This window comes from Ammospiza nelsoni, chromosome 1 (assembly GCF_027579445.1).
Source record: "Ammospiza nelsoni isolate bAmmNel1 chromosome 1, bAmmNel1.pri, whole genome shotgun sequence".
Classification (NCBI taxonomy): domain Eukaryota; kingdom Metazoa; phylum Chordata; class Aves; order Passeriformes; family Passerellidae; genus Ammospiza; species Ammospiza nelsoni.
In genome coordinates, this window is record NC_080633.1 from 5155851 (window position 1) to 5183834 (window position 27984).

Consider the following 27984-nt stretch of genomic DNA (forward strand, 5'->3'; position numbering starts at 1 on the left):
TACCGGCCCGTCCCTTGAGGCCGGTGGGGATAACCGAGAAAACCGTGGCGTAGTCGCCTTCTGGCGGCGGGAGGGGTGTTGCCACGCCACGCTCAAGATGGCGTCGGGCGGCGCCCTGCCGTGGCGGGCGGGGCGCACGCGGTGACGTTAGCGCTCCCGGCATGGGCAGGTGCAGGAGGTGGCGGTGGCCGGAGTTGGGCCGGCGGTAGCGGCGGGAGAGGAGGAGGCGGAGGAGGAGGAGGAGGGGGCTCGGACTCGGCCGTGCTTCGGGGACAGCCGGGACACCGCAGCGCCTCCTCTCCGCTCCCTCGCCCCTCGGGGACGCTCCCCCTCGCGGCGCGGAGGGCGGCGGGCGCGGCGCGGCCATGGCCGAGGAGCCCAGCGCGCTGCCCTGGTCCATCAACAAGGATGACTACGAGCTGCAGGAGGTCATCGGTGAGCGGTCATTGGGGTGCGGGAGGGTGCAGGGTGCCCCTCGGATGTGGGGGTGTGAGTCCGCTGAGGGAAGGGGGGGTCCGATCCCCTTCAACTGAGGGGGATCCTGTCACACACCGCGCAAAGGAGTGGGACTGTGTGGCTTCCCCCTCCCTCAGCCATGTGAGGCTGTGAGAGGGTCCGTCCCCCCACACTGAGCTGTGTGAAGGTTTGGGGGGGCCCTCAGCTGAGGGGGGTGTCTGTCCCCCTTCTCTGAAGGGTGTGAGGGTCTGGGGTGCCCCTCATCTGGAGGGGTCCCGTCGCACACAGCCCGGCACGGGCTGGGACGGTGTGACCGCCCCCCCTCCAGCCACGTATGTCGGAAGGATATGAGCGGCTCTGTCCCCTCGCCTTGCTGGGGACTCTGAGGGGCTCTGTGGGACCCCTCTGCTGAGGCTGCTGCCCCTCCTCACCTGTGTGTGCGGCCCGCGGAAGGGGATGTGGGTCTGCCCCATGCCAGGAAGGGATTGTGGTGGTGGCGGGGACGCTCCCCTGGCCGGGGGCTCCTCCCTGGCCTCTGCCCGCTCCTCTGGGCAGGGTCTGGGTCCGCTCGGATCCTCGGACAGGATCCGCTTTGGGGGGCTTTGCTTCCCCCACGGTGTGGTCTGGGATGTGCTGGGGCTGAGGTTCACTCAGCGGGAGTGAACTCCGGAGCTGGCGTGGACTGTCTCCTGCTGGGGCACCCCGGCTCATTTTGGGGCCATCACCCCTCTCGGCAGTTTCGGAGCCCCGCGCTGCTTTGGTCCCTGCACGGAGGGTTTGGCAGAGCCGCCGAACGAGCCTTTCACCCTGGGGTTTTGCTGCTGCCGTGCGTTTTCATTCATTGTCCTCAGCTCGAGGCCCCACTCCTTGCTCTCTCCATTAAATGATTTTTCTTTTCCTTCTTCACTCTCTCTTGGCGTTAAGCTGTCCAGTTACCAAAGGCCTGCCGCTGTACTGATTTATTGGCTGTCTCGACCATTTTGTTGGGGTGTGTATGAGGGATATATTGCTCTAGGGCGAGTGTGTGACACATCGGAGGTGGTGCCACAGGTGACTCTAAGGTCGGTGCCTCCCGTCTCACCCTCCGGAGACTCGGAATGAAGCAGGAGAGTGGCAGGGCGGGCTCCCGGCCAAAGGGTTTTAGGAAGGAGGTTAATTCTTTGAGTAATCTTTGTGGAGTGCTTTTATTTGAAGTTTCTGGATGACGTAGCACTGTCATGCCCAGGCTTTCCATCTCTGCCTCGTGGGGAGGTTTGTTTTCTGTTCAGGGTTGGAGAGTTTGTGAAAATGCTGCTTTAAGAGATTAAATTCTTAGCATTGTTTAAAAGTAGGAAGGAACTAAAGCTGTGGAGTGGGGGAAATCCTTCTGGAAATCCCTTGTACTCTGTGGGACCAGGCTTTGTCCTCTCCCTCTGCTCAGAGGCAGCAGCAGTGCTTTAGGAAGGAGACCAAGGGAAGGTGTAATCCTACAGCCCAACCCTTTAAATCTCCTCTGGAAAACGTGCCCTGGGGGGAGGATGTTCAGCCTCCCTGAGGAGCAGGAGATACAGGTGTGGGGAGGAAAGGGGAGAAGGTGCCACCGATTTCCTGTGGAAAGAGAACTGAATTTCTCATAGGAAATTCTTCCTTTTCTTTTGAGAGCCTGCAGAGGGGTGTTTTGTGGTGGCAAAAAGAAAGGATTTGGACGTGAGTAATCCAAGACAGGAGCAAATGCCTCTTTGTAGCTGGGGATGGAACAAGAGGGAATGTAAATACACTTCTGCTCTTGGGAGAACTTGCTGCTGGAGATGCACATCCCACAGCCTCAGAATGCTGCGAGACACACAGAGATGTTGTCTCCTGTTAACTGACAGAACTCAGGGAGAAATCTGCAAAAAAGTAAAGAAGTGTTGAATTTCTTCTGTATCTTCCCTGTCCCTCCGCAAACTGAGTGTCTGGATGTCGCCTGCTTGCCGAAGGGTTGTGTTGGCATTTGGCATGTGATGGAGCTACACTGAGATGTGTATATTGCAAACATATGGTTTCTCTTTTTAACTTTGCTGTCCCCTGCCCCCCCTTTGCTCCTTTCAAACACTGCTGTGGCTGCCAGCGGCCTGCATGGAGATGTGACGCAAGTTTCCTAGCACGTATATGATTTGTGGGACAAAATGTCACTGTGTTAACTGAGCTGGACTGCCTTGCCTCCTGCTTCATGTCTCCTGTAAACCTCAAGGGTTTTTTGGTTGAGTTTTTTTATTTTTTTTGAGCTCTCTTTATAACTGAGGAGCTGTAAAGGTTCTTCAGCACGGAACAAAGAGACGTTCTGCTGTGGAAAGAGATGAACCTTGTACTGGTGCTTTTAAAGGATTTAACTTGTTTCCTGATGAAAAAAAACAACATTAGTCTTAAAATTCAGAGTAAATTTTGAGGTTACCAGCTCAGCTGTTTTTTTCACATGGAATAATGGAAATCCATTTGTAGTCCAGTTCTTTAATTTGTACTATTTTGGCCTGAAAATAGCCATATGTGACTTTTATTGGATGTGGATGGCTCCACAGCACTCAAGTGCAGGAATAGAAAAAGCAAGTTTCCCACCTGCAAAGAGACCCTGTACTGTAAAACTGCTCCCTGATTCTGGCTAATACTATATATAAATAAAAAAGGATTACTCAGCACTGGGGATGACTCATGCCATTATAAAGGTGTGGATTAATATCCGTGTTGATTATGCTTGGTTAGTGTTAATAACTGCTGAGTAGCCTCCTTAGGCTTAAATAACTTCTGGTATATTCTTAATCAAGGAACTTTGATCAGAGGAGAATCTGATTTCATTTTAAGAAAGGATAAAATGCAGGTGGGGTAGAGGAAGCAATTTAAAAGCATTTCAGAGAAATGTACCCCCAGAGTAGCCAGAGTTCTGCAGGTGAATAGGGCCTCTGGAGATGCTGCAGTTTTTATCTAAAAAGCAGAATATAGTCTGTGCTGTGGTTGTGAAGGTGGTTGGTCTTCTGAGCGTGGATTGCATATAAATTACTGCAGGCTTCTTTTTGAAGCCTGAAAAAAAATCGACCTCATGCTGCTTGTGCTGATCAGATCCTCACACATTCAGGTTCCCCTGGATCTCACAATTCCTCTTGGAAATGCTGGTAGCAGGAGTGAAGTTGGTTGGAACTGGGTCATTCTCGTTTTGCTACTTTTCTGGAAAGATTAGAGCCCTGCTGACTGTGGCTGTGTGATTTAGGAGCATCCCCTGTGCTGTGAGCAGCCCATGCCAGAAACAGGAGATAAATTAGTGGTGGGAGTGCTCCCAGGCTCTGCTCCTGTGCCCTCTCTCCCCTGACAGATTCCTTTGCAGGCTGCACGAACAGATGTGCTGGGAGTTTCTTATCCCATCAGAAATCAAGGCTAAATTGAAAATTGAAGTCACCATTTTAGGAATGATTAGTTTTTTTAATGACTGTGGTTCAAGTAGCTTTGGAGTTGGGTTTTGCATGTGATCACGTTGATCTTTTGGGGCTGAAAATTAGATTTCTATCTGTGTTTATCCCAGCACTGTGTGGGAGAACTTTTTTTTGTGGGTAGAGAGGAACTTCTTAGAATTAAGGTGTCTGCTCTCCCAAATTTTATCAAGATGTCCATGCTCATCTGTCTGGTGCTTGTGAAGGAGTCTTGAGCAGAGAAATCCCAGCTGTTGAAAAAGAGCAGCCTGGAGGTGCTGGCCAGGAGCAATCAGGGGCTTTGGATGTAAAAATCAGGCTGGAAGGGGAGGCTCTTGTCCAATGATACTTCAGGGCTTGGGTTTTTGGGTTTTTTTTGCAGCGTGGTGTTCATTGCTGGCTGTGGTGCCTGTGCTGGCTGCAGCCAGTTTCACACGCCTGATATTTAAAACCCATTCAAGAAAAATGTTACACTGTACAAAATAGAACTGCCTGAGCTCTAAACGGAGTGTTTAGGATTCAGTCTTGGTGCCATATGTTTTGTTTTAGCATTTCCTCATGGATTCCCACTCCTCCCCCCCAGCTTTGCTGAGCAAAATTGATTCCTATACTGTATTCCCAGTGCTCAGGCTGGTTAATTCATTTGAAGACTTTCTTTGTGTGCTCATTTTTTCCACGTGAAGTTGGTGGAAAAGCCTTAGTTGTTTTATATTACGTTAAAAGTTACATTAAATTAACTTTGGGCCATTGCAGATAAGTTAAAAAATGAGTGGTCATTCATAGTACTTGGTGTGCTTGGGAATTGAAGTGGGAGATGCTCTGTACCAGTTTCTGCTGCTTGGATGTAGACAAATATATCTTGTGTGATCCTGAGTGCAACAGAATAACCAAGCTGCTCCTGCATCCAGGCTCCCTTTCCTCTGGACACTTGACACATCTCTTTAAGGCCTTTGATATCCTTGCCCTGCTGGAATTAGAGCTGAACTAAGTCACTTTTCACCCCTGGGGAAGTGAAAGCAAAAGGTGTTTGCTTGTGCACGTGCCTGTTTTTAGTGCCTCTGTTGTCTGTGTGCTATAGGAAGGAGGATAAAAAGCACAAGGCAGCAAAATGAGGGCTTACCAAGGCGAGCAGTGCTGAAGGAGGCTGGCTGGGAAGAATTAGGGTTGTTAGCCTTGCCTGCTGGTTGGAGGGGAGAGCAGACACAGATCCTGCTGCTTTCAGCCATTCCAGGGCATTAGGGAGAAAACACCCAGGGTGTTTCATGTGGAAGAGTTCACCTTCCCTGGGCCTGGTTTCTGTGTAGCAGCTGCTTCCAGTACTGTTGGGTACCTGGGCCCATTAATGTTTAGCACTTCCCTTTCTCAAGAATCCATGCAAATAGTTCCAGTTTAATGCAAATGTCCTGGCTGCTGCTGGGGAGCGTGGCTGTGCTGTGCTGCTGAGCACACCTGAGGGAGGGCTGTACAAATGCATGCCTGGGAGGCTTCTTGCTCCTGCAGCTGATGGAATCTTGGAGAATCTGCTCCTCCCCAGAACGTTTGTCTGTTTAAACTTGGCAGCATCTCTTTTCTTTCTGAGTGTTAGCAGCTTGCCCACTAAGCCAGTCTGGAGATGTAATCTTTTATTAAAAGATGGAGCTCTTTAAAATGATGGCAATAACACTTATTGCTAATTGTATTAGTGCCTTGCAACAAACTTTGTCTTCATCAGATTTTCTTGGAAGATTTCCCCAAAAATGGACAATATCCATCATAAATCTCTGCACAATAAATTTAGCTGTGGACATGCTAATGGAGTGCTTGTAAATTTGGTGTTATTAAACTTTCTTAATAGGCAGAGACAGACTTGAGGGCTTTGTGGGTGTAGAAGAATAGCTGTTGGAGCAGTGGAATTTGGCGTTGCAAAATCTTTGAAATATCAGGATGCTGGGGCTTTCCAGACCAGTCCAGCCTATTATCCTGCCTTTCCTTTAGAATCAAACAACTGAGATGCAGATAGGAAGGACTTGGCTCTCCAAGTTGCTGCAGTTTCCTGTGACTTCACCTAAGGGAGTTGAGCCTTGACGTTTGTAAAAACCACGTGGAGCTCAGTCTCTGTTCCTGGCAGCCACGGGAAAGCCTTGGAGACAGGGTTAGTGCCTGGCTGACAGGCAGCCCAGGCTTGTAATCACAAGGTCATGGCTCCTGTGAGAGAGATGGGCTACCTCTGGTAGCAAACAATGTGTATGCTAACGAGGGGAGCCAGACTAGGAACAAAATCCAACTTGTGTGGCTTGAGTAGGACAAGATCATTTAGCAAATGGTGTAACTGCAGCTGAGTGGGGCAGGGATACAGGTGCCTGACTGGTACTGAGTGAGATTTCTCATGTTCCTTGTGTGCATGAACATAAATGAAGGGCCTGACCTCAGTGTGGGGTTCTGTCAGTCCTCAGTTTGATCCCTTATCTGAGCTTGCTTGCCTTGAAACACTGCTCATGACTGGGGTTTTCATGTTAATCATCACAGCCTGCACATTTCTTAGTTTTAACTACATTAGGTGGTCCTGTCACACTGGAAAAGCAGGTAGAGATTTGTGGTGATACAAATGCACAAATGAAAAATCCAGTACTTCTTTTCACAACTACTCAACAGCTGCAACAACCAGCAAAGTTTTTTTCCAAATCCTTTCACCACTCCCTGAGGTTCTTAAAGATTATTATTTCCTGGTGTGCACCACTGCACACAGAATTCTTGTTTAATGTGAATTTTCTTGTAATGAAGAGAAATTCCATCCTGGAAAAAAGATTTGGTTATGTATCAGCCTCCATCAAACTGGAGTCTAACGTGCCTTGCCAGGATTTCTGAGACCACTTTGGTTCTACACACTGGTGAGTCTGCAGGGGATGATTCTCTTCCACTCTTAAAGATCCCATCTGTGAATGAAGTGCAGAATAAATTCAGAGCACTGATTCACTTTCTCACCAAATTTCCATGTTAGGCAAATCTTCTTTCACCTCCCATCCCTTACAGTTTTATACAGCTTGTGAAGCGACACCTTCAAAGTCTGATAACTCAGTCAAATTAAAATGCACTTGTAAGGGAATACAAAAAAGTTTTTCTGAATGAGGTTTTAATTTTTTGCCAGATTTCAATTTTCTGCTCCAACTGCCTTATCTTGAGAGTTTGGGGCGAGGGAGAGAAACAAAATTAGTGTTTTCTTTCATTTCACTGTTCCATGCTAGACTGACTTTATAGCATTCTCCCAATGGATATTTCCTTTGGGCAGGAAATGAGCCCATGTAAATTCATTCTGGAAAGAAAAGGTACAAGCAGCATGAATTGAAATACTTCAGTGATCATCTCTCACTGTAGTAAACTCTCCTTGGGTTTTGCCAGAGTTTTTTTGTTTTATAGTCATGAATGGTAATTTAAGGACAAATTTACTCTTATTGCTAGCACCTTGCTATTAATAAAGCTGTGTGGGAGGATGCTGTTCCCATTTCCTCCATCCACAGAGTTGAATCAAGTTAAAACTGCAGAGTGAAAATTTGACCTTGAGTACCCACCTCAGTTCTGGTGAGATCTGAGTGAGCACGTGGCTTTCCCAGTGGTATCCTCTGCTGGCTTGGTGTGTGGAAGAACTGAAGTTGGCTTTTGCCTTAGAGCAGAGCTAATTAACAAATTTTACTGTTCATTACTGGGCAGGGTGTTGTCAGGTAGGAAAATGTGTAAAAAAGCTCTTTGTGAATGTGGAGTTGTGTTGAGGTGCTTGTGGCAGGGTGTGACATGATTGCATCTCGGGGCAGTTCAACACATATTTTGTAAAAAACATACTGATGGTTTACTAAATATTGGATGAAAGCTCCATAGTTACTGTTGGACAGGTTGTGCATTTTCAATTTTGATTCTCTCTGAGCTAGGCTCTTGTTCATTTTCACTCTTCAGGGGATTTTAAGCCTGTTTCCTTAAGTTCTGGGGTTCATTCCAGCTTTTCTTTCTGAAAAGGAAGCCTTGCAAACAGTGCAGAGGCTATTGGAAAATGATGGTGTTTGAAAAGTGAGAGAGCACAATGATGGCTGTGGCATGAGAGCACTTACAGAATATTTTTCTTAGCAAAATTATGGGCTCGGCTGTGCTCTGAGCTGATACCTGTTGGGGTAAGCGGGGAACTGAAACTGCAGCTGGCAATTTCAGGCTGTCTCCAGCTTCAGGCAGGAGCACAGTATTGGGTTATCTCCATGTCTTGAAAATTCATCAATTAAAGACCATGTTCTTGTTGTGGAGTAAGCACCTTTCCTGCAAAATCCACAGAGATGATTTAATGATGTCAGTTTTCAGAACAAACCCAGAAAGCTGCTGTCACTTTGCTGAGACACAGCCAGTGAGGACTCCCAGGGCGGTGGAGTTCAGTCCCCTGCTCTGGCTGATGCCAAAGTGTATAATCCCTGTAGGGAATTAATGAATGCTTGTGCTGGAAATGGCACATGGGGGAATTACTGCCACACGTTCTGTTAAACACCCAAACCTCCCTGTGACCCTGCCACTGCTGGATGGAGCAGCTGCTTCATGGATTCCCCACCACAGTGAGCAGTAACAATGCCTTGTCTGTCACTGCATGTGGCTGAGGCTTGGTGCTTTTCTTACACCACTTGCTTTGTGTTCAGGCTGTGTCTGCAAGGACAATTCCCTCTGAAGGTGCAGGGAAGCTGAACCTTGAAGTTTGTGCTGTCTCCAAACCTTAAAGGTGGTGATCCAATTGTCTCCAGTTTGTGATTCCTCCAGATCTACCAATGGAAATGGAGTTCTTTGGAATCTTGATGTGTTACGTCTTTACTTCTTAGGCCACTTCTTTGTGACCCTTTCTGTCTCTCACCATGCAAAGTTGTCATAAAATTGCAGAGTCATGGGATCCTTCAGATTGGAGAAAACTTCTTAGATCATCAAGTCCAGTCAATAACCCTGCACCACTGTGGTCACCACTAAACCCTGTCCCCAAGTACCACATCCAGTGTTTTTTGAACACTCCCAGGCATGGTGATTGCACCGCTTTCCTGGGCAGCCTGTTCCAATGCCTGACTGCCCTTTCAGTGAAGGTGTTTTTCCTAATACTCAATATAAACCTCCTGAGGTGCAACTTGAGGCCATTTCCTCTCGTCCTGTCTCTTCTCCCAGGTAACAAGTGACTGACTCCCACCTTGCTCCAGCCTCCTTTCAGGGAGTTCTAGAGGACAATAAGGTCCCCCCAGGAGCAGAAGCAAGTTGAAAGGTGAAGCCATAAGTTCCATCTTTCACTAAAGTAAAAATAGTCATTGAGGATGCCAATTGCTGTCTAATAAATAGCTTGGTATTAACAGCTAATAAATACCTTGGTATTGACTTGCAGCAAACTATACTGGAAAAAGCATCTTGAGCATGAGCAGGTTTCCTGTTGGACAGGTCACCAATGCAAATCTTATTGGAACAGCTGAGGGGCCTGATGAACTGGCAACCTCAGCTCAGTTATTTGTCCACATCCTAAGGCTCAGGATGGTTCTTGTTACTCTTGGTTAAAGAATGTAATTTTTAACTAGTGGGCTAATCTTTTGTGCTGAACAGACTGAGAGATGCAGAAAATCTTTTATTAGATCAAGATATTTGCTGAGAAGAAAGGATAATAGCCTTTGAGAGAAGATCTATCTGATACTTAAAAGCTTATTTACCTAAAATAACCACGGTACTATCAAACATCTGCACTGTAAGCAGACAGATTGTTCTGTTACGTGGAAACGTGGCCAAATAAAATATCCTCTACAGCTGACAATTACATTTGAGACAGAGTTCAGAGATAAAAATTGGGAGGGAAGAAAGGAGAGCACTGGCTTGGCTACTGTACCAGGGCTGTGTTTTGAGCCTTGGTAATACCTGATGACAGCCAGCATGATATTTACATTGCTGCATATACCATAAAGGCAACTGACAGTGATTAAAAGGGAAGGATGAACTTTCTCCACTGAAGTTGCTGTGTTTGGAAATGAGATGTTTGAGCCTGCTTTCCATCGTGTAGAATTAGCACTGCATAGCTGCAGTGCCCTTTAAATTAGCCAGAGATGTTGGCACAAAATCAAATAAATATAATTGGTTTCAAACTAAAAATCTAATTTAGGCATGCTAATAGCATCTTAAGTAAATGTGGCAGGTCACGCAGGACTTGTGTAACTGGCCCTTGGAGCTTTCTGCGGTGACTGCCATGGGGAAAATGCTTTCTGAGGTGTTCCCCAAATCACCTGGGTGCCTTGGGCAGCTGGAGGGTGTTTATTAAAGGCATGATGGGAATGTCTGCTAGTCTGGATTTATCTGGGATATCCTGAGGGCTGCAGGGGTCAGGCATGCAGCCAAGAGCAGCACCCTCTGCCACCCTCTCGTCCGTGCTTTGGTGTTTGCAGTGGAAATTGTGGAGCAATGTCAGATGGGCTGATGCTCCTCCCTGGCAATGCTTCTCTCTGCCGATGCCTTCTGTGGCAGTGGCTTTCCCCTGGTCTTTGTTTGCTTGTCCTGCTCAGGTTGGGCTCTGATGCTGGGGCACTGCAGCTCTCCCAGGGAGGCAGTGGAAAGCTCTCCTTGGCTGGGTGTGTGTGGGCTGGTGACTGCAGATGAACTCAAACAGCAAAGTGACCCAGTGACAACTTTGTCACGTATCTTACTGACATGCTTTGCATGGCCAACACTATTCCTCTCCCTGTGTTCCAGTCCTGGCCTGTTTTATATTGACAGGCTGACCATTTTCTCTCCAAGCCTGTCACTTCCCTGCTTAGTCTGGGAGGATTCTCAACCTGAATGTTTGCTGAAGGTGGAAAACAGATGACATTTTTCTGTGTTCAGGGCCTAAGAGATACTTAAAGATTTGTGAGAGAGCAATGCAGTGTGGGGTGGGGTGAAGATTTCCACAAGACTCCCCTTCCTTTCTGCAGAAACCTTGGCATTGAGTCATTTAGATTACAGTAGCTAACCTCCCTCCAGCTTAGAAATCAATGTCATTTATTTATTTATAGTTTAGAGTTCAGTGGGGCCATGGGAGAGGTACCTAGCTGGGGGTATTGCCCATCAGTTCCTGATGGCTCTGAAAATAATACTGGACTTCTTACAAGTGATTGGATTTGGGTTTGTATTCCTTCCCCTGAGTCTGAGACGTGAATTAAAGACTTGGGCAATAGGTCTGCAGCATTGAGTGTTTCTGTATTGATGGACACTGGAGGGGCAGCGTGTTTTAACAAGTGCTGGCAGCACTGTGTGATCTTTGCTGCCTTATCATCCTTCTCCACTGTACATGGAGCACTAGGAATCTTGAGAAATACATTGTCTTACATGGGCACAAACCTCTGAGCTCTGGACATGGTGTGTGGCTTTCAGTGGTATTCTCAACTGTGAGAGCTCTTGTCAAGATGGTGAATAACTCACTGTCAGCAAGTTTATGTGCTGTTCAAATGTTTTGGCTCTAATTCTAATTGGACAGCAGACTTTCAGAATATGCTCCTCCTTATTCTCTGAATTCTTTGAGCATGCTTGATTAATGCTGGAATATCAGTTGTCTGTTGGACACTGCAGGTGCTGACATAAATTAAGCAAAGACTCTCAATATTTGAGAAAGACACATAATGGTGTCTTAATAACAGAAATCTCTTGTATTGTGAGTATTATTTGAAATCTTTGGCCTCACAACTTGCACAGAATCTCAAACTACTTGAGCTATGGATGTACTGGAAGAAATGATCAGAGAGATTGCAAAGCAATACACCTGCAATTTAAATGAAAGAAACAGGAATTCAGGAGTGAAAACTGCTTTTTCCTCTTCCTCCTTCAATTCTTCAGTAAAAGGTTTAGACTGTACTCATCAGATGTGCTGGTGTGAAATGGAAGTCACTTGTATTTAAGTCTTAATTCTCTGCCTGGACTTGTTACCTCCCCATCCTTGCCTTGCTCAGGGTGTTGTCCAGCACATGCCCTGTGCCTCACTGTACCTGCAGCCACCTTTGGCTTGAACCCAGCCGAGTGTTCCCAGCACTGGGCTGTGCTCAAGGTGAGCCTGAACCACAAATGAACCTGCTGCATGCAGGGTGTGAGTTAGGCTGGGCTGGAGGGCAGGGTGACATTTTGACATTGACCACACGGAAATGCAAAGTTTTAAAATGATTTATTTACATCAGGGTTGAGCTGTTGTTCCTAAAGCCTTTTCATCAGAAATATGAGGGTAGTCACTGCCTTGTAAATGTGAGAGTTCAGCTCTTCAGCTGCCTGCAGCACTGTAGCATGCATGTAGTGCAGGTCTTCATATGTAGTGTGCACTTATGTCTGTGGGGATGGCTGGTTTTCCTCCATCCCCCATATAGGCTTTAAATTTGGCTCCCTCACAACTTTCCAGTTAAATCTGCTTTCACTTTCTGCCTTTGCTTATGCCTCTCTGATTTATTTCTTCTCTGCACTGTGTTTCTCTCCCCCTTCTCTACACAGTATCTTTCCATCTCTTCTGTGGATCAAACACTGCATGACTCGAGCTGGGAGAAGGTGCACCAAGTTAAACCTGGCCTCTTACTGCCTCTGCCAGGGTTTAAACCAGGTGCTTGTGCTGTGGATGTGTCATCCTTCAGCTTGTAAAGAAATGTAAAGCCCTGTTCTTCTCTCAATAGGCAACACTATTCACAGTAAATTTGTATTGGGTGTGAATTGTGGAAAGGTGTCAGTGTGGCTGTGCTGGTGCAGCCCTGGGAGCTTCCTGAGGGTAGGTGCATGTCTGCACTCCCATGTTGCTGTGGGAGGAGAGCTGTGCTCACTCCTTTGTTTTTGTAACTTCTTCGTGTCTTGGCCATGGATTATTGCTCTGCTGCTGCTTCAGTTTACCACAGGCCTCCCAACCACAGAGCAAACCCAGCTGAATTCTCCCTTCCTGGTTTTGCTGCTGTTCCCAGTGTCTCCAACAGCAGCACTCAGCCAGCTGGGTGTTTGAGCTCACTCTGAGCAGTGCTAGAAGCACCCAGTGATCCTCCTGCTGATTGGGGGCTTTAACTCCACTCCTAGAATTGTTAACACTCTTTCTGCAGTCCCATGCTCAGCAGATGACAAAGCTTTCTCAGCTTTGCTGTGAAAGCATTTTCCTCCCCACAGGTAAGCAGACTTTTTGCCCCCTCTGTGGCAATACTAGGAGTATGTCTGACTCCTGTTATGAATTCCCTTTGATTTTATTAATGCTATTTGGAGCTGTTATTGTAGATGGTATCTTCCATTTTGTAGTAAGAATTTGGTGTGTAGTGGGGAGATGGCTTGAAAATCATATTCAAGGAGCATTAACATTGCATTACTTCACTCTTCCTGAATCGTGGGGCTTGTGCCAGCAAGACTTTGACATCCAATGGACTCTTGTTACCAAGTCCTGCTTGGGGAAAGGAGTATTCCCACCCCCTGCTGAGTTGGCTGGAAATTCCAGAGTAGGCTTTTTTTTTTTTTTTTTTTTTTTTTTTTTTTTTGCTAGCTTGTTTTTAGAAGCAGTTCATTCTTTGCCTCTTCTCACATGAGAGACCTAAAACAGAGGCATCACTTTGCCTTCATAGGAAATGGACCAAACAATGCAAGATCAGTCTGAATTTGCAATCCACTATTTAATTTCTGGTTTAATTAGATGTGTGTTTCCCTGTGCTCTGTAAGAATGCATAAGAAGTTCTATTCCCAGTCTTGTAGCTTCTTGTTTTATTGCTGTATTGTCCTTGGAATGAGTAATCAGAGCAGGGCTCCCACAGCTCTTTGGCATGAGGCTCTCAAAGAGTTGAAGCATCCAGAGATGGAGTGAGCCTGCAGAGACAGGAACACCCAGCCTGGCTTGTAAAGCATTGAAGGTTTCTTGGGCTTGGGGGTACCTGGAACCTGAAAGTCACAGCTTGGTGCAGAGCAGCCTTGCAGGGAAGTGTTTTGTGTGCATTGTTCATAAGAGGAAAACCCGGGGGCACAATTACAAACAGAGCCTGCGTCAGCAGCGGCTTTCTGGCACCGCACTCCAGATAGTGGAGGATGGAGTCCAGATCTCGCTTAAAAATAGAGAGGTCGTGTGTGTGCAGGGCAGGGTTCTGTGGAGGTGTCTGGCTGAGCATTGCCCCATGCTGAAGGAGACTTGGCAGTGTGACTTATGGGGCAGGTGGAGAGCAGCATTTCCCCAGCCTTAGAAGAGTTGTTGCCGTCCTCAGCTATCCAGTGGGAAGTTCTAGAGGAGATGAAGCTGAATTGTACAGAGGTGGAAGGCCAAGGTTGGGGGAAAAAACTGGGAGATCTGATTAGTTAGCAAGGGGAAAAAAAGCTTACCATGTGGGTGGTCAAACACAGAAACGGCCAGAGATTGTAGAAATATCTCTTGTTAAAGAAAATCCAAACTAGACTGAATTCAATGCTGAGGAATCTGATCTAAGCAGGATTTGATCCTGCTTTCTGCAGGAGGATGGACTAGAGGTTCCTTCAGACCTAAATGGTTTGTAATGTTCATTTGACCCTGGGAAAGTATATTTCCTTTTCAGAAGAGATTTGATACTTACCTATTTGATCAGGGTAAGGACTGATGCTACAAGACTGTTATGGAACACATCCCCTGTTGATTGTAACAGCTTTGTGAGCAACTGAGTTGCAATGAAGGGAAACTTTCACATCTCTGAGGGTGCCTGAAGTAAATTTAAAGCTGGGGCAACACTGTGTTGTGAGTCCTCCTACCATGTAACTACTTCAAAGTGCTGTTGCACGTGGTAGGAGAACACTATCCTGGAGCCAGGGTTTGATGCTTGTCTTGTGACTGTTTGGCATGACTGTTCATTGCTTAAGCAGATCTCTCTGCCAAGAGGATCTCTGGCTTCAGTTGCACTTGCCTGGGAAGAGGCATGGGTGCAATTCATCCCAGTCTTACTGGGAGAGCTGCAATGTCCTTATGTGGCTGCAGAGATTCAGTTAAATTGGAGACAAAGTGTGTAGGGACGTGCTGTGTCCTCTGGTCAGTCCCCTGTCTTTCCACTCCTCCAATTAGCCTTGAAATAATTGGCTTCCATTAACTTCAGCTGAGATCTCAGCAGGTTTGTCTTTATTTTCAAAAATGGAAGCTTCATGTAAATTGTGGAAGTGTAGCTGAGATGGAATCCAGCCTCCTTTGAAAGCTGGTGCTGGGCTTTCATGGGGAGCGTGTCTCAACTGAAGGAGTTCAGGCTGGAGCTGTGGATGCTGAAGGGACCATGGATCCAGAGGAGACAACCTGGAAAATCAGGCTTCAGTAACTGAGTGCTTGGGTTTTTTTATTTGGGTTATTTTAATCCTTTCAGAGGTTGGTTTTATTTCAGAAAGAGCCATTTAATCGTAGAAACATGAAAGAAGCAGGGGTTACAAAGGGTATGTTTCCCTCTTAAGGTGGTGTTTTCTAAAGTAGGTCGTGACCCTCTTATGCAGGAATTTTGCAGCTGCTGTCCTAAGGGTTGGAACTATATCTGAGAGCCTTACAGAGGCAAAAGCAGGGGGTAATAAGCAGATCTTAATACCCATTTGGGGTCTCCTTCCTCCCCATCATCCTTCAGCAGAATGATCTCCTGCTTTTCAGGAATAAAGCAGCAAGCATTTGGCTGTGCCCGCTTTTCATTGTTTTGCTAAGCTGTTCTGTTGGGAGAGATTAACCAGGGAGCAAATTTTCTCCGAAAGAGGCAGAGCCTCAGCCCTGACCTTGATCAGGGTGTCTGAGCTGGGAGTGAGTGGGAACCCAGCACAGGAACTTTAATTAACCCTGTGCTGCCCACGGCATCGGGACTGCGGCAGATCTGGGACTGCTGGGAGAGTTGGTTTGTCCAAGTTGTGTTACCCTGGCACAAACTGCCCTTGGGCTTTTTCCTGTCCACAGCAGCCCAGGAAATCTCTTCTCTTCCTGCTGTTGCCCACATATTTGTTACCTGCTCCTAAACTTTAGATAACTTCCTCAATGAGCTTTTTCTTTTTCTCTCTGTTGGTGTCATCTCTCCCTATGCTTGTTTTCACTTAGCAGTGTGTTCAGCATCCTTGCTGCAGCTTCTCTCCTTTCTTTCTCTTGCCACCCTGGCATTTAACAAACAAACTGTGTGGCTGCAAAGCCTGAAGTGCCCACGTTGCCATGTTTCCTGAACTCTCCAGAGAAGCATGGAAGGCAGGCTTTGTTTGGTCCCAGAAGCTGCTGCTGCCACCAAAGAGCAGCTTGCTTGTGGCACATCGTGCTGCAGCTTGCCTTAATCCTCGCTTGATACGCTTTTGAGATTTCATTGTTTCTCTGTAATTAGTGCTACAGAGGAGCTGAAAGAAATGACGAATTAGCAGGAGAGGGGGGAGTGGGGAGAGCAGGTGGTGATCGAACTAAAGAGAGCTGCCAGAAAAGTAGGAGCAGCAGGGAATTAAATGGGAGGAGTCTCGAGTTCAGATGATTCCCTGCCATGTGCCCAGAAGGATTTAGTTTGGGATTTCATTACTGTTCAAATAATGCCATCCACTCCTAACAGATCGGGTCCCTGTAGGCTGGGGCATTGTCCAGCCCTTAGTGAAAAGCAGTTTTTGCCCTCAAGTCCTACTGAGCATTGATCCCCTGGACTCCAGGACTGGAAAGGAGCTTGAGTGGTCCTGCTTTTAATTAGGCTGCATCTATTGTTTCTGGTAGTAGCATCCTAAAAGAATAAAACACAAAGCTATTCTTTGTGTGGTGACTTCTTTAAAGCCCTGCACTTCATCTTGTGAAGGACTTGGTTCACAGTAATGATGTTGCATCTGGATTGCACCTCTGCCAGTTGTGCTTACACAAACTGGCTTTGACTGGCACAGAAATCCTGGGATGTCATGCTGTGGGGGGAAGCAGGAGTGTGGTGACACTATTGAGTGTCTGAGATATCCAGAAAGAGTCTTTGAGCACTGTGCTTATGAGGACAGGTAGCTTTAGAGGTATAAATACACACTGAGAATCCAGCTGGGGAGTGAAAAGGGTTGTATGACAAGACAGTCCTCTGAGGTGCACAGTCATAGATTCCTCCAGCATCTGGCTTGTGTTTTCAGCCTCTATTACTATGCACTAAGACATCCAAAGAGAGAAATCATAATACTGGCACTTTGGATGTGTCAGCAGCAACATTTCTTCTGGGATCCAACTCTTTCCAAAGACCTGATACAGTGTTTGTTTTTTGTTCTGCCTTCCAAAAGGCCATTGCTGTGGGGAGACCAGCAATGCTAGGAAGTGCAAACTCACTCCTGCCTTATGTCACCACTTTTGTGTGTGTTGCTCTCTTTGTCTTGAGCCCTTGTGGTTTTACTTTTCCCCCCATCGAAGCAGCAGCAGAAACAAACCCAGAGAAGCAGCTACTGAGGGGAGAGGAGTAGGTCAGGGCCACCCAGGATTCCAGTGAGTGGGAATTCATTTGTGCTGGGACTGCTGCTTCCATGCTGGATTCCTGCACCTGCTGGGCACAGTGACTACAGGGAGTGCATATGGAGGTTTGTTTTGGGGTGTTTGTCCTGTGCTTAATGTTGTGTATTTCAGCCCTGCTCCTGGCAGTCTGACCAAACTCTGCTGTCAAAACCTCCCCTCCTTGCTCTTTCTGAGCACTTTCTGTTAAATATCTGCACAGACCTCTCCATCATCTGTTATTTGCTCTAGAACCTGCTTACAGCACTCAAACTTTGTTTTCAAAGCCCTTTGTAAATATTCTTGCTGTTATTGCTGTCCTTTTCCTAATAACTTTGTTTTGCCTTGTGCTGTAAATAGTCTCTGAAAAACAATATGTGTGCAAGTAATAAATGGCCTCAGTCTTGAACTTCTTAAAAACCCATTTGCTTTGGGAAATAATAAAGCTTTAGCAACATTAGCATTCTGTGTTCTGCACACTTCTGCCATTAAAATGTAAACTCCTGAGTACAGGGAGTCCTGGCAAGCTGATGCTGATGTCCAGGGTGCACTGGCCATGCCATATAAAGTGAAGTCAAAGTCCTGCAGCTCCCACTGCAGCAGGTGCTGGTTGAAGATTAGAGGTGCAGAGTCCCACAGTTCAGGGCTTTTCAATTTATTGACTCAGAATGGTGCAGTTTTCCTTTGTCTTTCAGGGCTGAGTTTCAAACTCTTTCCCTCACCTGGAACCTGGTGTAAGAAGACACTTGATGGTGACTGTAGGGATCTTCAGTAGTCTTTGTTTGAAAATGAAAGTTTGTGCTCCCAGTTCATGTGAATGTACTAGAAAAAATCACAAAGCTTGCAAAAATGTGCTTTACCTGAATTGCAGAATAGTGTTAAAAATACGCAAATCTGCTAAAATAGGTGTGTTACACCAAAATGCAGAATAGTTGTTTTAATTTCTCTTTATTTTTATTAAAAATTTTTAGGTATTTGCCTTATGAACATTTGAGCTATTTTCCACATATACGAACATTTGAGCTATATTCCACATTTCTATCCCTATTTTATTACAGTGGATTTACTCCTTTCCAGTGAAGTGTGTAAATGTGGGGAACCATGAAGAAGGTAGAAAATAAAACAACAAGGTGTCCTGTTGATGAGAGGTGAATGTTGCAACAGCTTCTGGAAGCCAACAAAAGTGAACTTAACATCAAATAGATTTTAAGTCTCACTATTGCAAACTCCCTTGCATGCCAAAGGATATGATGGTGCTGGGTACTTTAAATCCAGAACTCCCTACTTGTGACAGTTTGAAGGGCTGTATGTTAAAATGTGCTATTTTTTCCCTATTGGAATTTAAATGTTCTGGGGCTGTGGTTTTCAGCCCAGAAACTGAGGCAGTGTGAGAGCTGGAGCTGAACCTGTTTGAATGAAACCCACCTCGTGTCTTTGCATAAAATGAGGAGAGATGAGAACAGCAGTTAGTGCATAAAAATATTTGAAAAATCTCATTAGCGTTGGTAGCAAAGAGTGGCTTGTTCTGACATTTTGGGTGAACACATCAGGTTAGAAGTCTGTGTGACCTCAGTGACATATCTTTAAAAGTACATGAGTAGAATCACTCTTTTATAAGGAAGCTGGAGTCTGGGGAGGGTTTTTGGGCTGCAGAGCTGTAATGATCCCTGGAAGGGACCATAAAGATCCGCTTGTTTTCCTTCAGTTTGCCCAGCACTTGGACGTGGTGGCTGAACCAGCCCAGGGAGCTGCACAGTGGGAATGCTTGCAGTGCTCTCACTGGTTTTCACCTGGCTCTGCTGTCTTTGCTATACTCAGGATTTAGTTTGGCCTCCTCCCTTGGTGCTGCAGTCTGTGAGGTGTTGGTAACTCTCTGTTTCCCCCAGGCAGCGGAGCCACTGCCGTGGTCCAGGCCGCTTTCTGCGCTCCCAAGAAGGAGAAGGTGGCGATCAAACGGATCAACCTGGAGAAGTGTCAGACGAGCATGGATGAACTCCTGGTATGCAATCACAATTGTCTGGGGGTTGTGTTCCAGTTATTTCTGAGATATCTCTTTGCCAAGTGCCTTAAAACCTTTCCTGAAGTGGGGTGAAGGTGAGGGAGCTCGACTGACTTCATAATTGGCAGCTCAGTTGTCCTGGTTGTGGGACATGGTACTTAAAATATTAAAAAGATCAACTGTTGCAAAACTTCAGACTGTTTGTTTAGAGCTCAGCACTTTGTATAATCCCTTTGTTTTGAACTGAGTTAATGTGCAAGTGTGAAGCTCTGCTGTACCCACAAGAGCCCTGAAGTTTGAGGGGGATCCAGAGCTGCATGCTTTCAGAACATTTAAAATTGAAGGAAATGGCTTTGCTTTCTTTTCCTTTCCTGCAGTTCTTTACATTTTTTTCCCATTCACCTGTAAAGAGAAAAACTGAATGAATTAGCTGTTGTTCCTAATCTCTTTCTGGTACTGTTGCCAGCTAAAGGGATCACTGACATACTGCAAGCTGCCATATGGAAATCCCCATAATTCTGAGTTCAGGAAAGGAGACAGAGTCCTTTGGAGCTGCAGTGCTGTAATTTTCTGCTGCTCTGTGTCTCTTTTCTCAAGGTTGTCTCAATGAAAAACTTAATTTTGCAGTAGCTGTGGTAACTGAAATTTCCCTTTTCTCATCTGGCTCCTGTGTTGATGGGTTTGGTTTTCTTCTCTTTGTGTGTGAGCTGGTGCCTCTGTAGTGCAGTGGTTCTCTCATTCACCTCACATCTGGGAGGTCTCTGAATTTAAACAAGGCAGACACAGAGATTCCTGTGAACACTGAGGTGTCTCTACTAGAATGAAAGAGATCTCTGGGGCAAAATTTTCCACAGTAAATACTGGCAATATGGAGATGAGGCCTGGTACCATCTTTTCTTCTGAAGCACCTCTCTAGGATTTTTATAATCCTGCCTTGTCTTTCTGTCCCCCCTCGACAGCTGCTGTAGTTTACCTCAGGCACTTGTTTTGGTGCTTGCAATTAGAAGGTAGAACAGAAACAGAATTTGGGAGTCCTACTACCTCTGCATTTGTACAATCTTCAGTAGATCACCTGAGCCACAGTTCCAGTTTCCATCTAGTATCTGATGGTATTTTTGTTGTTATGGGTATGTGCAAATCTGCCCTGGTTGAGAGGAAGGGCCCCATTCAGGCTGCCAGTGCTCCTGAGCAGGGTTGTGTGTGGGCCTGTGTTCAAATCCTCTTATGGCTCATGCTGGTGTAGGGATTCAAGATCTCTTCTCACACTTGGTCTTTTTGTCCTTATACCAACCCTTGGTGTCCTTTTCAAGCCTTTTGTGTGGCTTGCCCATACTGCCCTGCCTCAGTGCTGTTCCTGAGTGCATTGTCAGGGTGTAGTAATTGAGACTGGGATTCTTTGAGTAATTGCCAATTCTGACTAAAAACATCAGGTTCAGAAAGAGACACTGCAGAGACTTGATGTGTAATTTTAGATAAGTACTTCTAATTGCACATTTTAAGTCTCTGGCTGACCCATTCCTCACAATTATTTTTCTTGTTATGGGTGGGTCTGCAATGTATTGCTCTTGTCAGCTCTCCAGAGCTTCCACTTTTGTGACTGGATCTGGTGTGGGTCCTTCTCTGGGTTAAGTGTGCAGCTGTCAGTGTTCTTGAATTTGAAAGTCATGGAAGGGTGGAGGGGCATGAGATGGTTCTGAGCTGTAGCAGCTTCCAGGGGCAGGGGTTGCTGAGGTGGTTGTGTTGTGTGAAAAAGTGTTTTCCCTGGGTTTGTTCTGAATTTGTCAGTCTATTGATCACCAGTGTTTCTCAGTGCAAGAGCCAAAAGAATGGAAGTTCCTGATTTCCCAGCTCTGTGTGCTTCACTTCTTTTCATCTTGTTTCCATATCTGCTTCTACCCTAAAATAAATATTCTCAAGTTTTGCAGTCTTGTAGTCTCCCTTCATGGCAGTTTCCCCCATTAGTTTAATTAACTTTTCTGAGCAACAACTTTGTATTGCAGGATTGTGCCTTCCCCACAAAAAAACCTCCAAAGTTAACTGTAGGTGCTTGCAGGTTACAATTGTTTAAAGAAGCAAATACAAAGGCAGATATGATGAATTCACACTGGGGTATGTTGTGTCCCTGCCTTGCTTTCTCCTCTCCCCCAGTGCAGTTAAAATCACAGACTGGGGCTTTCATGGGCCTTCTGTTGCTCTGAAGGCATTTGGGCACAGCAGTCAGCTTATGGTGAACTCTGCTTTCCTGCCTGGGGTCAGGTGAGGGCTCTTGGGTTACAGCACTGTCCACTCATTGGGCAGTGTGATAGCAAAGGGAAAATTGTGCTTAAATTATTTTATTATTATTTTTCTGCAGTGCCTCACATTTCTCTGTTGAAGCAAGCTTCCTTATTCCCAGAAGCTGCATAGCCAAGAGGGTAGAACAGGGAGAGGGTAGGGAGATCAGCAAACCATACTGCCATCCTTAAAAAGGTGATTTGGTTCTTGTACACCTCTTTTAGTGTCTGTGCTGCTTAGGGGTTTGCACTTGTAGTTCTTGGGATGGAGGAGAAGAGAAAGGTTAGTTTGGGGTGGGAAATGCAGAGTGTTTCTATCACCAGCTGGATGGATGAGTGGCCTTTAGCTTCCTCTAAGCCTAGCAGGTGTCCCAAGGCCAGGAAATCTGGGATCACATCCTTGCTTTGGAGATGCTGTGCTTAGACTAAGTGCTGTGACTTGGCTCATTAAAGGTATTGATCTTGATCCTTTTATCTCAATGTACATTTGAGCTGTGTGGGTGGTCAGGAATAAACTGCACACTTTGCATATACTGTATGACATTCCAGGTTAATGCACTAAATTTATTTCTTGCTCTGGGGTATGGAAAATGCAGGAAGGGCCAGCTTTGTTGAATCATGAGCAGGCCAAGTCAAGGGCAAATTGCTGTAAAGAATGTAGACAGCAGGAGTAATGCTGTGCAGAGTTGTGCCTCCTTCTAACCCAGCTACTGAATTAGGTGGTGTTTGTCAGGAATTTATTTCCATGCCTCATTTTCAGCTTTTTTCCTGTACATTTCTGAATGCTCACAGATCTCTCCCAGCCTGCCTGTGGGATTCAGCTGACAGAAAAGCACAGTGTAGCTTATGGGGATTCTTGCTCAGGGGTGTGACTGGGAGTGGAGTGCAGGGAGAGGTGGTCAAATACAAATATATGTATTGTTGTCTACAAATGGTCTTGGACTTTTTGATTTATTGCTGAAGTTCCACTTTTTATTTGTCTTGCAACCCACAGTAGTTAACAACCACACTGGTGTGGGTTTGCAAACAGTCTGCTTGCTCATGTGTTGTATTTCACAGCTGCACACCATTCAGAGCTGTGTTTTGCTCTCTTTTCCATTGTGGGATGCTGGTTGCCAATCCTTGAAACAGTGGTGTAACATCTGCCTCAAAATAACCATGCTTCCAACCTTTTTCTTGTATAAATGTTTTCTTGTTTTAAAGAATTACTGATCTGAAAGGCCTTAAATCCCCCCTCTGTCCTACAAACTCTACTTCATTTTCATGTAATTAAAGCTGAGTTTTCTTTCATCCAGATGGAGACTTTTCTCTCCATGAGTAGCAGATGACGTGGCTTGTCAGCTTAGCAGTTACCAGCAATGTTGAACAGCAGAGAGGGAAACAGAAGCTATGGGATATTTCACATTGGGCTTTCCCAGCTAGGGGAAATGCTGCCTGTTTATTCCCTAGGATGATTCAACAGGAGACAGGCTCAGGAAAGGGCATGGGAGATGTGGTGTTGCTGTTCCTGGAAAGATTGCAAATTCTCCCTGCTCCACAGACGGATTGCCCTGGGCCTGGCAGGCTGCACACAAGAGGTGAAGGTGCTGCTCTTTCAGTGCTGTGGCCAGAGGGCAGGTGAGGAGGCTGAGGGAACAAACTGAGCTGCAGTTAAACAGAAATGTCCTTTAGAATTTCATGGAAATAACCCAGGGACCTTGCTGCCAATAGCATGGAGATCAAACATTGCATGAGATTAAATAAATCAACCTATAGTTGAGAAGGTTAAATTAGATAGGATTTAAAAAAGGGATTATGAACTCCCCTGGTTTAAATCATAAGCCAACTGTTAACTGCCCAGGCTTAGTCAGAAGTCTACCCTCTGGGCAGATAATTGTGTAACTGCTTTTTATAGGGTTTTTACACCTTCTTTTGAAGACTTGGACAGGATATTGAGCTGCCTTTGATCTGATGGAGCACTTCCTACCTGTGGTTTAACCAGACTATAAGGTTGTTGGGGACAAAGCAGCAGATTGCTGTGGAAGTAGTACAGATGTTTCATCCATGCCTGTCATCTGCTGGGAATTGCCATTATCATTCCATTTCCAGGCCTGAGACCTTCATGCTTGCTCCAGGGAAAAGAAGTGCCCAAGTGTCAGTGCCAGGGAATCTGATAAATGATATGTGGTTTGTGCATGGTTATTCGATCTGCTGACTTACACGTTCCTTGCATGTTGGGATTGCAGCTTAAGGCTTAAACCTGTGCTGGGTGCAGCTTGGTTGTATTGTTTATCAAAGCAGCAACAACAGAAGTCTTAATTACTGCACTGGTTTAGGTTTTGTTTTGTTTTTTTTTGTATAAAGTTCACTATGAACGTCAGAATTAATGGTGGGTGAAATCCTGAACATCCTTCTCTTGGAGTGGATGAGCATGAGAGGGTGCATGTAAAGAATTTCAGAGAGTTTGCAGCTGTCTGTGGGCACTAATCCCACTGAAAGCATTGCTGAGCTGTAAGCTCTGGTATTGATCTGAACAGCTGGATCAGTGATGGGTTAGCTGGGATGTGGGCAAAGCTGGCTGGCTTGTGTCTGTGAGAGGAGGCAGCCACTCACCCATCTGCCTTTGGGCTGAAACCAATAAAAAATGGCCATGTAGGAATTGCTGCACCACAACAGTTCAGGAACACCTGCTTCCTTCAGTACATTGTCACTAATGATGAAGACTTTGAAAGAAGGAATGACTGAACGAGGCTGAAGAGCAGCCATTAAAATGGACAACTGCTGAATGACTTGCCATGGCACTATTTTGTTCCCATGACTGAAGATTACTTAATGGATGAACTGGGTTTATCCCTTTCAGAATTGTTTCTTTTCCACTGTTGTTCTAGGGCTGATCTAACTCCTCTCTACTCGTGCCAGTTTAGCTCCTGTAGCACTTAAGGCAAGGGGTTGAACTGGATAATCCAAGGAGTGGGAGCTGAATCACAATCTCTGATTTTGTGCTTTCCCCCACCTTCTTAAAAATATCTATTGAGTTAATTTTGATAGAAGAACATGTTTGGGTTTGGTTTTATTTTAGTTATGTTGCCACCTCAAAAGGCAAATGAATTATTATTGTCAGTTTTACAACCTTTTAGCTAAACTGTTAAAATTTCTCTTGGAGCAGAATGTGAATGGTTGTGGCTGCCTATAGGACTGGAGCTCTAAATCCTGCTTTAAAAGGATGAAGAGCAGCTTTAATGCCTTATCTCCCAGCTGAAATCTCATGGCATAAGATCTTTGCCAGCCATAGTTGGAGCATTGGTGCTTTCAAGGGGTGATCACATCTGACCTGCTTTGTTTTATGCTCCAGCCATGCTTTCCCTCCCCATTTCTCCTATGGTTGTGATTCCCCTCAAACAGGGTTACCATGCTGGCAGCCCTCTGGACTCCTCTGAAGTTGCAGGTAGCCACATGAAAGCACTCTGCTGCTCTGCTATCTCTGGAGTTCATGTCAACATGTAGGAAGTAAAACTAAATAAAGCATCATTTTAATCCTGGTAGTTGAGAGCAAGTGCCTCTGAAGCAAGCCTCAGGGGCAGATAAACACAGAGTAAAAGGTGGTGATGTGAAAAGAAAATACCATTAGGAAACTTGAGCTGGTAGCTAAAACACAGCCTTACCTGCTCCTATTAATTCCAACTTCAATTGTGTGTCACTGGGCAAATAAACCCTCCTCCAAAATAGCTGATCTCCAGAAGTATGTCTGACTTACAGGAGACTAATAGGTTGCTTATGATTCTAGATTATACTTCATTGCACTTTTATGACTGTTTTGCAAGCCTTGAAATGTTTCTTTTATTGCCTGTAGAAGTACTGAAAACATTTGTTAGAACCCTTAATGGAAGCCATGGAGGCATTTAGAGCTAATCCCAGTCTATTTGCTTTTGGTATTTGACAATACAGATATTAAAAATATCTCACCCTGGGTGAGCATGTAACCATTTCCAAACCATTGCCTGTGTCTAGACTTGTTTTTGTCGGGAGTTCATTCTCCACAGCTGAGCAGAAAGCAGAGGAATTTCTGGGAATTGGCAGCAGGGCTGTCTCTCATCACTGAGGCCATGGAGGGTGAGGGGGTTGGGTGGGAGAGCTGCTTCTCACCCCCTGCATCTGTGGGGGTCTGTACCAAGTGACCCATGGCTGCTGGCAGACAGGGAATAGAGCAGCCCAGATAAATTATTACAGAGGTGTGCAAATCACTGAGATTTTTATTTGCAGTCTTCCAATACCATTTTGATGCTGGGGAAAATATGGGAAGCACAGTTGTAGCTCTGTTATCTGGGGCTAGCAATCTTATTAGGGAGGTGGGAAGAGGAAACCTTTACCTGCTGTGACTGTTGTGTTTGAAGAGCAGCAAACTCTCCCAAAAGCTTTGGCAATAGTATTAAAGCTGAGCTTACTGTACAAAATGGCTGTTTTGCTGCATTTTATCATTTCCTACTCTGTTTTAGAGCAGAGCTGCCCAGTGATCCCTGAGTGGGATCCCTGCTTTAGCTGCAGCCCTCAGCCCCTGCACTGGCACTGCTGCAGCAGGCTGTGGATGGCTTGGATTGTAGGACTGGCTTGGGTTCAGTTATGCAGGAAGCATTTTAACCACAAACCCCTGTGATTTGCCACTATCACTTTAAACAGTTGTATGGGCTGAGCTTTCAGGATGTTGGTGCCTTCTTTGGGGGAGAGCAGGAACCAAGCTTTGATGTAGCCAGTGTGAGATGAGCCTGGAAAATGCTGAAAATGAAATGGGGGTTTGGGGGTGGGAGGGAAGCCTGGCTGCTGCTCCTTCTGATTGGTAATAATGTAAAAACACTGAAAATCGTGGGCTGTGATGCAATTAATTATTCAGAGCTGTGCTACACAGTTGAGAGATGGATTAATCTGCTTGTATTATACATCCACTGGCTGACAGAGGTGTTTAATTGCACACATCAGGTTTGTGATTATTTATTTTCCCTCTTTATGCTTTGGTGCACATGACAGATATCAGCTATTTTTTTTAGCTGTGTTTCCCAGCCCAGGAAGAAGATTGTGGTAGTGAATGAGAGAGGAAGTTCTTAGAAAATAATAATAAAATGTTAACTGTCACCAAATGCCTGGAAATTTCTGTAGTATGGGGCTGCTTAAATGGTAAAAATCTAATCTAGGTCTAGGATCTTAAGTAAACTTGGTCCAGACTTTGTCTCATTGCCTCCTGTACTCCAGTAGCATACACAAATATATATTAAATATGCAATGTTTGTATACATTTCTCATATTACTCTCTTGATCTCCCAGGGAACGGCTTCAAAATATTTTGAACAGTTTAGTTGAGAAAATACAAAGCCAGCTCCTCTGAGAGTGGTGGATTTGGGCAGGTCTGGCTGATGGGATGGATTACCAGCCCTTGCTTGCTGCTTTCCACCTTGGTTTCCTCTGGTGCCAGTTGATCCTGTGTAGTGAATTTTAATTGTCAGAGAGAGAACTACAGAGAACCACAGAAAACTCCAAAGTTGCTGATTTATTTCCTTTGTGAAAAATGACTTGACACAAGTGAAAGTTTGCAAGGAAGGGAGCTGGAGCTGTCAAAGTAAGCAAAATATATTGTTTGAGGCTGTATTTATTTTCACAGAGTGTTTTTTAGTCAGAGTATGCTACATGGAGATGAATAGCTTATTCCTCTTCAAATATCCTTTCCTGTTTAGAAGGATTCTTCTTTAATCTGCTTGTTAAGTTTCCTGGAAAGTTGGTGCCTCTCCTGGGGAAGCAGAAAGAGGAACCAATTGCTTTGGATTCCTCAAAGGCACCTACTCCCTGAAAAGCAGTGCTAAGTGGATAAATCAACATGAGCCTGTTCCTTTGGAGCTGTGATTGCCAGCTCAGGCCTTGCCAAGGGGAAGCAGTGGCTTTGCTCTGAGCTCAGTCACAAGCAGAGCTTTGTGCAGGAGCAGGAGGAACATGTGCTGCATTTGTGGGGTGTCCTGGGCACGGGTGAGTTCTCCTCAGAGCTCTTTCTTGTACTTCATCCCAGGGAAGTGTTGTGCTGAGAGGGAGGGAAGGATCAGGGGTGAAGGGCCTTGCTCTCCTCCTGGGTGTCCTGTGGAGGAATGGTGCAGCTGACAGCAAAGTTCAGGGATGGGAGGATGAGTGTCTGGGGTGGGCACAATTTGTCAGCTTGGGGCACTTGGCAGAAGCACAGAAGCTCAGCTGGGTGCAGTGCAGGGTGCCAGGCTTGGCTCAGGGGATGGCTTTTGTCTATGGACAGCCAAGAAACTGGGAGGCTTTCTGTCCAAAGTGGTGATTTGTGCTTGCATAACGAAATCAGTCAATGTTTTCTGTTGTGTTGTTCCCTCCATAACCAAAACTAAGACTAAGCACGGTCAAAACTCAAAACAATTTAACATCTGAACATATTTCATATTGTCCTGGACTGGAAGTAGCTACTGACTTTGTAATCTCAAAATGATCTCT

General features: G+C 45.6%; 1 protein-coding gene across 2 annotated transcripts in view; it reads left to right on the top strand.

Annotated features, from left to right (window-relative positions):
- The first annotated feature begins 252 nt into the window (after positions 1-252).
- Positions 253-27984, top strand: part of OXSR1 (oxidative stress responsive kinase 1) — an 87262-nt gene continuing 59530 nt past the window's right edge. Inside the window, exons 1-2 of one of the 2 annotated variants that reach the window (XM_059478654.1) lie at positions 253-435; positions 19134-19246. In XM_059478654.1, coding sequence (XP_059334637.1) covers positions 366-435; positions 19134-19246 — 183 coding nt within the window. In that variant the 5' untranslated portion in view covers positions 253-365. Of the gene's footprint in view, positions 436-19133; positions 19247-27984 lie in introns of those variants that run through there. The other variant, XM_059478661.1, reaches the window with a different exon arrangement.